This window comes from Hyla sarda, chromosome 2, assembly GCF_029499605.1.
Source record: "Hyla sarda isolate aHylSar1 chromosome 2, aHylSar1.hap1, whole genome shotgun sequence".
Lineage (NCBI taxonomy): Eukaryota > Metazoa > Chordata > Amphibia > Anura > Hylidae > Hyla > Hyla sarda.
In genome coordinates, this window is record NC_079190.1 from 390,033,196 (window position 1) to 390,044,844 (window position 11,649).

The window sequence follows — 11,649 nt, forward strand, 5'->3', positions numbered from 1 at the left end:
TGATGGGGACAGCGCTGGGTTGGGCTAATAATTAATTGGGGGGCAGAACAGCGCTTGCAGGCCACATAGGATTCATTCCCGAGGGGGAGGGGCCAAATCGGTATTGCGGTATTAGTTAAAATTCATATAGTGCAGCACAAAAATTTCGGTATTCGGTATGAACCGGTATACCGCTCAGCCCTACGTGTGACTATGTTTGGTCTGTTTTGCGTGTCCCGCGAATAAAACATATGTGTTAATAAAATATCATTTTCCCTGCATTTTATGAGACACATTCTCTAATACAGCATTTCCTTTATTACAACTACTCATCTAAGGAAGCATGGGAGAATAAAAACACACAGATATTTATTAAACCTCAGAGGAAGAGAAAAAGATTAAACCAGTCTCGGAGTATGAGAATGTGCTATCTAATGAGAACATTCATAATGAGAACATCTCAACATCAGCTCAAGTTGGTGCAACCTCTCAGTGATAAAACTGGATCTCAGATTGTGAAAAATGGTTAGCATGTGTTACTACACAAGCAGTTTTAAATTCATTTTATGCTTTCTCATCACACTATAAAATTAATCACATTGCACTCTTCACATCTGATAGAACTGAAGGGAAATCCATCATTAAAGTATTATGAAGGGCTGGTTCTAGCTTTTCTGTTGCCTGAGGAGGAAATGGGAAATGGCACCCCTCCAGTAGTTAGAGCTGACCCCTAAGTAGATCTGTCCCCCAGTGGGTAGAGCTGACCCCTAAGTAAATCTGTCCCCCAGTAGTTAGAGCTGACCCCTAAGTAGATCTGTCCCCCAGTGGGTAGAGCTGACCCCTAAGTAGATCTGTCCCCCAGTGGGTAGAGCTGACCCCTAAGTAGATCTGTCCCCCAGTGGGTAGAGCTGACCCCTAAGTAGATCTGTCCCCCAGTAGTTAGAGCTGACCCCTAAGTAGATCTGTCCCCCAGTGGGTAGAGCTGACCCCTAAGTAGATCTGTCCCCCAGTAGTTAGAGCTGACCCCTAAGTAGATCTGTCCCCCAGTGGGTAGAGCTGACCCCTAAGTAGATCTGTCCCCCAGTAGTTAGAGCTGACCCCTAAGTAGATCTGTCCCCCAGTAGTTAGAGCTGACCCTTAAGTAGATCTGTCCCTCCTGTAGTTAGAGCTGACCCCTAAGTAGATCTGTCCCTCCAGTAGTTAGAGCTGACCCCTAAGTAGATCTGTCCCTCCAGTAGTTAGAGCTGACCCCTAAGTAGATCTGTCCCTCCAGTAGTTAGAGCTGACCCCTAAGTAGATCTGTTCCCCAGTGGGTAGAGCTGACCCCTAAGTAAATCTGTCCCCCAGTGGGTAGAGCTGACCCCTAAGAAGATCTGTCCCCCAGTAGTTAGAGCTGACCCCTAAGTAGATCTGTCCCCCAGTGGATAGAGCTGACCCCTAAGTAGATCTGTCCCTCCAGTAGTTAGAGCTGACCCCTAAGTAGATATGTCCCCCAGTAGTTAGAGCTGACCCCTAAGTAGATCTGTCCCTCCTGTAGTTAGAGCTGACCCCTAAGTAGATCTGTCCCTCCAGTAGTTAGAGCTGACCTTTAAGAAGATCTGTCCCTCCAGCAGTTAGAGCTGACCCCTAAGTAGATCCGTCCCCCAGTAGTTAGAGCTGACCCCTAAGTAGATCTGTCCCCCAGTAGTTAGAGCTGACCCCTAAGTAGATCTGTCCCCCAGTAGTTAGAGCTGACCCCTAAGTAGATCTGTCCCTCCTGTAGTTAGAGCTGACCCCTAAGTAGATCTGTCCCTCCAGTAGTTAGAGCTGACCCCTAAGTAGATCTGTCCCTCCAGTAGTTAGAGCTGACCCCTAAGTAGATCTGTCCCTCCAGTAGTTAGAGCTGACCCCTAAGTAGATCTGTCCCTCCAGTAGTTAGAGCTGACCCCTAAGTAGATCTGTCCCCCAGTAGTTAGAGCTAACCCCTAAGTAGATATGTCCCCCAGTAGTTAGAGCTGACCCCTAAGTAGATCTGTCCCTCCAGTAGTTAGAGCTGACCCCTAAGTAGATCTGTCCTCCAGTAGTTAGAGCTGACCCCTAAGTAGATCTGTCCCCCAGTAGTTAGAGCTGACCCCTAAGTAGACCTGCCCCCAGTAGTTAGAGCTAACCCCTAAGTAGATATGTCCCCCAGTAGTTAGAGCTGACCCCTAAGTAGATCTGTCCCTCCAGTAGTTAGAGCTGACCCCTAAGTAGATCTGTCCCCCAGTAGTTAGAGCTAACCCCTAAGTAGATATGTCCCCCAGTAGTTAGAGCTGACCCCTAAGTAGATCTGTCCCCCAGTGTCTCTGATTCTCCTTCTTGGACCACTTTAGGGAGGTATTGGCTACTACATCTTTGTAGAGGTGACTGCTGGCAGTCGCCTCTGAGCTCCCCACGCCACCCTGTCCACTGTACCGGAGGAGCAGCCCGAGATGGGAGCCGTATAACCAGCATTTACATGGTGAGTGCAGGATGCCTGTTGTCTCTGTTGTATATACTTTACTGATTGCTACTCCTATTGTCCTAACTCCGCCGTATTGTGGACTTATCTGGTTACCTGCCCGATTGCTACAATATCCATCTCGAGGAGCTGAACTCATAAGGTATTGGTGCCACTTGCTTTTTCGTTTTATTCTACTGTCTACGGAATGTCCACCTGGAAGTTTATTAAAGGGGCTCTCCACTGGTCAGCATTCGGAACATTAAATGGGCACTGTCAGATTCAAAAACTTTTGATATGTTATAAAGCATGCAAAACCAATAGGTTTTACAATTGCTTTCATTAGAAAATTTTCTGTAATTAATACTGAAAAAGCCAGTCAAAAAACTGCACCCCCCTGCCTGCTTGGACTCATACTAGTCCTGCTGTGTCCATGCATCATCACCTATGTCATGGACACACTTCCTTGATTGACAGCTGTGATCGCACTGTCAGCTTGTGTCCCGCTACTGTCAGTGAGGACAAGCTGGGAGTTGTAGTTTTGCTAATGCTAGGGGAGATGTGAGTAGACAGCATACTGAGGGAGGGGGCGGAGACCTGCACAGTGAGGCCACGCCCCCTCCCTTTGAGAGAAATTCAGAATAGTGAGCCAAATTAAAAGTGTAATAAAAAAATAACTAAAGGTGCTAGACACATAAAAATTAGATGTACATGGTCAGGATTAGGTACCGAGTGATATATTTTAACAATTTTTTTTTTTTGGATCTGACGGGTATGCTTTAAGTTCCAAACGCTGTGTGCGCACTGCAGGGGTCGGCCAAACCCTCTCCTGATGACACACCACGCCCCCTCAATGCAAGTCTATGTATTGAGGGGGCGTGACATAACCTCACGAGGGGACGTGGTCAACCCCCATAGCATGCACACAGTGTTCGGAACTAAATGTTCCGAACGCTGGTCAGTGGAGTACCCTTTTAAGGACCTGGACTTTCTGTGCAGTACACAGACAGCCTGTTTATTCCAGTGGGCACTATTAATATTTCCTCCAGTGCCACCTAAGGAGGAAGGAAAAATTACGAACACTTGTGACTGTTGACCATTGAGCACCATTTAGACTAAAAGATATTGTCCAATCCTATCGAATATTTTGGTCCTTTTACCTGAGAATCACAGAAACTGCAAGACAAGTAAATGTTACCTAACAAGTTGCCTATCTGCAAAGAAGACAAAAAAAAAATACCTGCCACTATAATTACTACCGGATAAAGTAAATTTTAATACAAACATTTGCATTACAATAGCAGTAAGACAGCAAAAAGCAAAATAACCAAGGATGAAAGGAAACGTCAAAATATGTCCTCCGGTTGCCTGCTAATACCTGACAAGCAAGCATTGTACTGCCGCTGCCCTGTACTCAGGGGATTGCATTGACTGGGTATTGTTTACAAGCCACACACACCACTTTAGTCTATTCCAAACCAGGAACCATTTCTCCCCTTTGCTCTTTTTTATTTTTTTACAGAACACAATTCACAGATATATGTTGCTCTCGAACCATCTGTTACTGTGCTGCTCTAGTCATCCGTTCCCATCCATCCCTCTGTCGCTGTAGGATGCATGATCACTTTTCCCTCTGTTCCATCCTGGGTATGTGGAGCATTGTGTGGAATAGTTCGGCTGATTCATCGTCCTGGCCTAACCTTCAGTGTTCATTGCAGAAATCCTATCAACTAGGTTGTATATTCGGGTAATCTAGATAGACCCTTCAGTTTCTCAAACAGACAGCAGTCGCCTTCACACCTAGTTATTAAACACCATTTACCTGTGATGCACAGCTGTTGTGATAACGCCGTTACCTCCCCTCCCAATAGTCTATAAGGTATAAATAGGGCTGCCGGGCCCATGAGGTACAGAGCCCAACTCTACTTGGACAAGAATGGGTAAGACACCTTAAAGTTTGCCTTTCGGGTTAGTAATATACCTAATGACCTGATGATTTTTTCCATTAAATGAATCTAATAATTTCACAGTTTTACATATGAGACAATCAGTAATGGGTGCTGGAGTATAACAACATAGCCCCAGTCTGTAGAATGTACAGTATAGTTTTATATACTTAGAACAAATAGATTAGAGAGTGTACACTTTTGTATGTTGTATGTATTCTTCTCATTCTTCTACTAAGTAGATTATGTTACTCTTCTACATAGGCTATATTCTGATATATCTTTTATGTTATAGACTTGTCAGAATATAATCTATGTTGGGCCCATAAGGACCCCTAATGCTCGTTCAAGAGCTCTGCCTGTTCAGCTTTTTGTGGGGTCATAGCTTTTTGTAACTTAGTGGAAATCCCAACAACAAGGCAGATGCATCGATGAATGGGCACATGACAGTGGCCCTTACCTTCTAGAAATTGGTACAAATTCCATTGTCTAGCCCTGACCAATTAATTAAAGGGGTACTCCAGTGGAAAACAACTTCTTTTAGATCAACTGGTTCCAGAAAGTTAAAGGGGTACTCCCCCCTAGACATCTTATCCCCTATCCAAAGGATACGGGATAAGATGTAAGATTGCCAGGGCACACTCGCCGGGGCACACTTGCTCTGTGCGTAATGACCGGCGATACAGGGGCCGGAGCATTGTTACATCATGGCTCCGCCCCTCGTGACGTCACGGACCACCCCCTTAATGCAAGTCTATGGGAGGGGGCGGGATGGCCGCCATGCCCCCTCCCATACACTTGTATTGAGGGGGTGGGCCGTGACATCACGAGGGGGCGGAGCCGTGATGTAACGATCCTCCGGCCCCTGTATTGCCCGTCAGTACGCACAGAGCGAGTTTACTCTGTGCAGTAATGATAGCGGGGTGCTATCCCCTATCCTTTGGATAGGGGATAAGATGCTGGGGGCGGAGTACCCCTTTAAACAGATTTGTAAATAACTTCTATTTGAAAAAATCTTAATCCTTCCAGTACTTATCAGCTGTTGTATGCTCCACAGGAAGCTCTTTTCTTTTTGAATTTCCTTTCTGTCTGACCACAGTGCTCTCTGCTGACACCTCTGTCCATTTCAGGAACTGTCCGGAGCAGGTGAAAACCCCAATAGCAAACCTCTCCTTCTCTGGGCAGTTCCTGAAATGGACAGAGGAGTCAGCAGAGAGCACTGTGGTCAGACAGAAAAGAAATTCAAAAAGAAAAGAACTTCCTCTGGAACATACAGCAGCTGATAAGTACTGGAAGGATTAAGATTTTTAAATAGAAGTAATTTACAAATCTGTTTAATTTTCTGACATCAGTTGAAAAAAAAAAAAAAAAAGAAATAAAATTTTTCTCACCAGACGACCCCATACAATTAAAACTTTTACAGCTGAACGTTCATGTTTCAGCTATGGGGAGGGTTTAGGGGCAACCAGGCTCCTCTGGTAATGGCTTATCTCTCCCAGAACAATAGGGTTGGACAGTAAAGATATAACACATCCGACCATTCTATTCACTGACATCATCTGTCAGTGGAAAGTCTACAGGCCACCATACATGTTAGACCAGTGGTCTCAAACTGTGGCCCTCCAGATATTGTAAAACTTCAACTCCCAGCATGCCCGGACAGCCAACGGCTGTCCGGGCATGCTGGGAGTTGAAGTTTTACAATATCTGGAGGGCCACAGTTTAAGACCACCATTTGAGACAGTCTGCCAAACCCATCCAGGTCAGTGCGCTTTTACTACGGGCACTTTTAAAGGGGTACTCCAGTGGAAAACTTTTTTTTTTTTTTTAAATCAACTGGTGCCAGAAAGTTAAACAGATTTGTAAATTACTTCTATTAAAAAATCTTAATCCTTCCTGTACTTATTAGCTGCTGAATACTACAGAGGAAATTCTTTTCTTTTTGGAATACAGAGCTCTCTGCTGACATCACGAGCACAGTGCTCTCTGCTGACATCTCTGTCCATTTTAGGAACTGTCCAGAGCAGCATATGTTTGCTATGGGGATTTCCTCCTACTCTGGACAGTTCCTAAAATGGACAGAGATGTCAGCAGAGAGCACTGTGCTCGTGATTCAGCAGAGAGCTCTGTGTTCCAAAAAGAAAAGAATTTCCTCTGTAGTATTCAGCAGCTAATAAGTACTGGAAAGATTAAGATTTTTTAATGGAAGTAATTTACAAATCTGTTTAACTGTCTGCCACCAGTTGATTAAAAAAAGAAAGAAAAAAAAAGTTTTCCACCGGAGTACCCCTTTAAATATTCTTGCTAAGATATTGCTATAGCTGCCTACTTGCTGTTGGTGGGAATAATATAGTAATGTTTGTTTTAGTAGTGTTAGTGCCCTAAGGCAACCCTGAAAACTATGAAATAAAAAACAAATACAAAGATATATAGATAGGATGCATTTATTAAGAATGATATTATTTATTTTTATCCAGGGGTCCAAGGGAAGCATGGGTCTCGGGCACTGCTCTTCCTGTTCGGAGGGGTAGTTTGTGCTGTTTATGGGTACAAGCTGGAACTGTCTGCAATATTAAGCCTTCAAAATGACCATATGTTAAATGGAATAACTGAAGAGGATATCATAAACTACCCAAATGGTGGTAAGTGACTATTCGTAAACAATGAATGTATATTCTCCGGAGACTTTCATTTGTCTCATTATAACTATTTACTACCATTAACGTCTGATGTTCCGTGCAGCATCAGTACACTTGGCACGTCTTTTCCTGTTGTAAAGCAGCCAATTTGCTACTTGTAAATTATGCACTGCTTTACATCACATTTTTATCTCCCTGTCCCCATAACTCCCTTAGACTAAAAGAGTGGCGTAAATGGAGAGAGCAGCTTGCACTGTATTTCTGTAACTCCCACAGACTAGAAATGAGAGAAACGTGCAATCCTCACCTGAATTTACAGCTTACCCTATTTTTATTTTAAAGGGGTATTCCATGAAAAAAACATTTTTTTTATTATTATTATCAACTGGCTCCAGAAAGTTAAACAGATTTGTAAATTACTTCTATTAAAACATCTTAATCCTTCCAGTATTAATCAGATGTTGAAGTTGAGTTGTTCTTTCCTGTCTGACATCAGTGCTCTCTGCTGACACCTCTGTCTGTCTCAGGAACTGTCCAGAGCAGGAGAGGTTTGCTATGGGGATTTGCTGCTACTCTGGACAGTTACTGAGACAGACAGACGTGTCAGCAGAGAGCACTGTGGTCAGACAGAAAAGAACAACTCAACTTCAGCAGCAGCTGATAACTAATGGTAGGATTACAATTTTTTAATAGAAGTAATTTACAAATCTGTAACTTTCTGGAGCCAGTTGATATGGAAACAAAAGTTTTTTCATGGAATACCCCTTTAAATCAGTGATACGTTATTGTGTTGTTCCTTACCATACCTACTTTTATAGCTATGCAAGATCAATGAACTTCCTCTATACTATGGTAGAAAAAAACAACTCTGTTTTTGTATTAATAAAAATAAAAAATAAAACTCACAGTTCTGCTTCAGGCCTGGTAGAGCAAGGTGCACATACAGAATCCATTAACCTCTGAACTTTGGAGGCAGGAGCCCTGTGCCACCATTTGGTACTTTCATAAAGCAGAACATGTAATCTTTCTAAATGAGTCTTAATGTTTTATCTACAGGTAAAAGTTATCCTCAGAGCTGTACTGCAATAAAGAATGAAAAAAGTGGTCTGTATGTCGTGGAGCCTCTACCTAGTAAGCGCCTGTTGGTATGGTGTGAACTTGATGGAAAAGATGGAGGCTGGACTGTCATTCAAAGGAACTGTCATAAAAATCCAAGAATCTGGGATACTACTTGGGCTTATTACAAGAAAGGTTTTGGAGATCTAAAAGGTGACCATTGGCTCGGTAATGAGTTGATACATTTACTGAGTACCCAACAGCTACACCATGTACGTTTTCGCCTCCGGCCATCATCTGGATTAGAGCACCTAGCCAATTACGACTCATTCTCGCTTGAGGGGGAAAATCTTTGCTATCGGATTAGGTTAGGAAGGTACTCAGGTAGTGCTGGTGATGCCATGACATCTGGAGAGCCCAGTGCCGGTCATGACAACATGAAATTTTCCACCCGTGATCAAGACAATGATTTGTCAGGGTCCAACTGCGCCTATATTGGTGGGGGTGGCTGGTGGTATGACAACTGCAGGTTCGCTAATCTAAATACTGGTACTGGTATTTACTGGCAACAACTATGCAAGGGAAATTGTCAGTCAAGTCATATCCTTATACAGCCTGTTCAAAACTGTTCAGCGGGGGGTGGGGGGGATGGTGGAGGAGATGGTGATGGGGGAGATGGTGGTGGTGGTGATGGTGGAGGAGGAGGTGGGGATGGAGGAGGAGGAGGTGGGGATGGAGGAGATGGTGACGGGGGAGATGGTGGAGGAGGAGGTGGGGATGGAGGAGATGGAGGTGGAGGTGATGGAGGTGGAGGTGATGGTGGTGGAGGAGGAGGTGGAGGTGATGGTGGTGGAGGAGATGGAGGTGATGGTGGTGGAGGAGGTGGTGGTGATGGAGGTGGAGGTGATGGTGGTGGAGGAGGAGGTGGAGGTGATGGTGGTGGAGGAGGAGGTGGAGGTGATGGTGGTGGAGGAGGAGGTGGAGGTGATGGAGGAGGAGGTGGGGGAGGTGGTGAAAATCCACCACCTACTCCATGTGAATGGGACTAAAAACAAGCACGCCTTCTAATACAGTTTTATATACCCTGGATAGGTAAATAACTTCGACAGATTGTTATATTTATGTTATTCATCTTTAGTCTCATTGATTTAATGGATTCGTCTCTGACATAAAATGACTGCTAACTTTGCAAACTTTGAACATTTTCAATAAAATATGAAATATATATGTTTCTTGAAGAAATAGGCTTATGTCCTGTGCTCTCTGCTCGTGAATGCTCATGTAACACATGGGAAGCACTTATTCTTACAACTAATAATGAACATGCTCCGATCCAGAGATTCATTATTTGGTTATTATGTTTAGTTTTGCGTATAATTCTGTAATATTTTGACTTCATTAGTCATTGTATCATTATTCATGATTATTATGCCTAATGAAGCCTATCACTATCTAGATATTGTCATGGCTGTTGCAGAATGAAGAGTCAGCACAATACTAACATATGCATTTGTCATTCAAGTGTCTTGTGCATGTTGCAGTGTTATTCAAAGAAGCCCAGTATAATTATATACAGCAAGATGGTATCAGCTGAAGTGAAGATGCTGATATGTCCTCTGAGCTAAAAGCTTCATTTAGTTTGAACAATCATTTGAGTGACATTCATGTTATTAGCTGTTGGTTTATGTAAGGTGATGCGCTCGCTATACAAGTAATTATGTTAATTGTACCTTGTCCATCATTTCAATCACCTCATGAAACACTAAAAAATAAGAAATTAAAAATATATATCATATGGTTAACATCAGTATGAATTTTTTTTGTCTGCAGTCACAAATATGCACATAAAATAACCACAAATATGAAAAAATAGATGTTATAAAATAAAAAGAAATGTACAAAGAATTCCATTGCCCTGCCAGGGCTGGACTAGGACCAAAAAAAGGCCCAGGCATTTTTGACTAAGCAGCTGATTTCAGTTATTTAATCCACTGGAGAAAGAAGCGGCACTCCGGTGTAACGTGAAATATCGTGGTTTTTATTCACCCATCCAATTTGGATGGGGGAATGAAAACCACGATATTTCAGGTTACTCCGGAGTGCCGCTTCTTTCTCCAGTGGATTAGAGTCTTCCCCTCAGTTGCTGAGCACCTATTCGGACCAGGAGTCCTGGACATAGTGACGGTTCATTCCCAGATACCATACACCATTTCAGTCATTGGTGTGGCTTTGTGAAGGCAAAGCCTGAAGGGGAGAGGTCAAATGTCAATCATATTTGCGTGTAATGGGGTACATAACAGGAGAAAAAATAAATAAATATATATATATATATATATATATATATATATATATACAGGTGAAATTCGAAAAATTAGAATATCGTGCAAAGTTCATCTATTTCAGTAATGAAACTTAAAAGGTGAAACTAATATATGAGAGAGACTCATTACATGCAAAGCAAGATAGTTCAAGCCGTGATTTGTCATAATTGTGATGACTATGGCTTACAGCTCATGAAGACCCCAGGATTGAGTGCAATACTATGATGTCTGTCAGTGCAATACTCTTTGCCTGTTTGTGCAATAATGCTACTATGTCTGCTTAAGCATTCACCTTGTATCTATCTTGTTATTTGATCTGAGTTTTTAGCCATGGTTAATTAGTCTTGTTTAGTAGATTTTAGTCTGTATTTCATTAGTCGGTTTTTAGGATTGTATTTCTGTTCAAATTTTTCGAGTTTTACCTGTATATATACATATAACTATTAAACTGTTACCGACCAAATCCTGTGTACTTTGACCAATATTAGCAATAATAGTGGTATACAAAAAGAAAATATTATCACTATACATATTACTATCATAGTGTTGCTAACCAAATCCTTTATACCTGTATACTGATACCAATAATACTAATAATACCAGTATAGAAAAAAATTTCCACCTCCATAAAGTGACCATATGGTGGTACATATCAGCTCTATGCAGGCTTTGCAGACCATATAAGTGATTATATACAATTACATCAAGGGACAACTTCTCTAATTTAAATCATTCACTTTTCTCTCTCTTCTCCATCTGGCCCAGACCGTCATGACAATTTCTTCCAGCCACAACTCATCTCCACAGAATCTGTCAGACAAACATTTTAAGCACCACACTTTTACAGCACTTATAGTGCTCCATACAGTAATAACAACCCCTTTAGTGTTCCACTCAGTAGAATGGGAAGAAAAGTGGGTTGGGAAGAGTAGGTAGGTCCTCCCCATTAGGCAGTTAGGTCACTTTCTACCTACTGAAGTGACCTAACTGCCTAATGGGGAGGACCTACCACAAGTGCCTCCTGTAGGTAGATCCTCATATAGATAGCTGCCCCTTATAGATAGTTATTCCCTGTAAGTAGTAGGAGCCCCTTTTAAGTAGGCGTTACTCCCTGTAGGTAGACTACCCTGTATATAGTTACGGCCCCCTATATATAGTAGTAGTAGCAGCCTCTTTAGGTAGTCCCCTCCTTTACGTAGGTATTAGCAGCAGCCCCTTTAGGTAGTAGTAGCGGCAGCCCCCTTTGAGTA

At 42.6% G+C, this 11,649-nt stretch overlaps 1 protein-coding gene across 1 annotated transcript; it reads left to right on the top strand.

Annotated features, from left to right (window-relative positions):
* The first annotated feature begins 2,524 nt into the window (after positions 1-2,524).
* On the top strand, positions 2,525-9,560 carry LOC130357481 (fibrinogen-like protein 1-like protein). The gene is made up of 4 exons (XM_056560179.1): positions 2,525-2,600; positions 6,861-7,025; positions 8,079-8,717; positions 9,481-9,560. Exons 2-4 carry the CDS (start codon positions 6,977-6,979, stop codon positions 9,558-9,560), a joined length of 768 nt encoding a protein of 255 aa, XP_056416154.1. The 5' UTR covers positions 2,525-2,600; positions 6,861-6,976.
* The last annotated feature ends 2,089 nt before the right edge of the window (positions 9,561-11,649 follow it).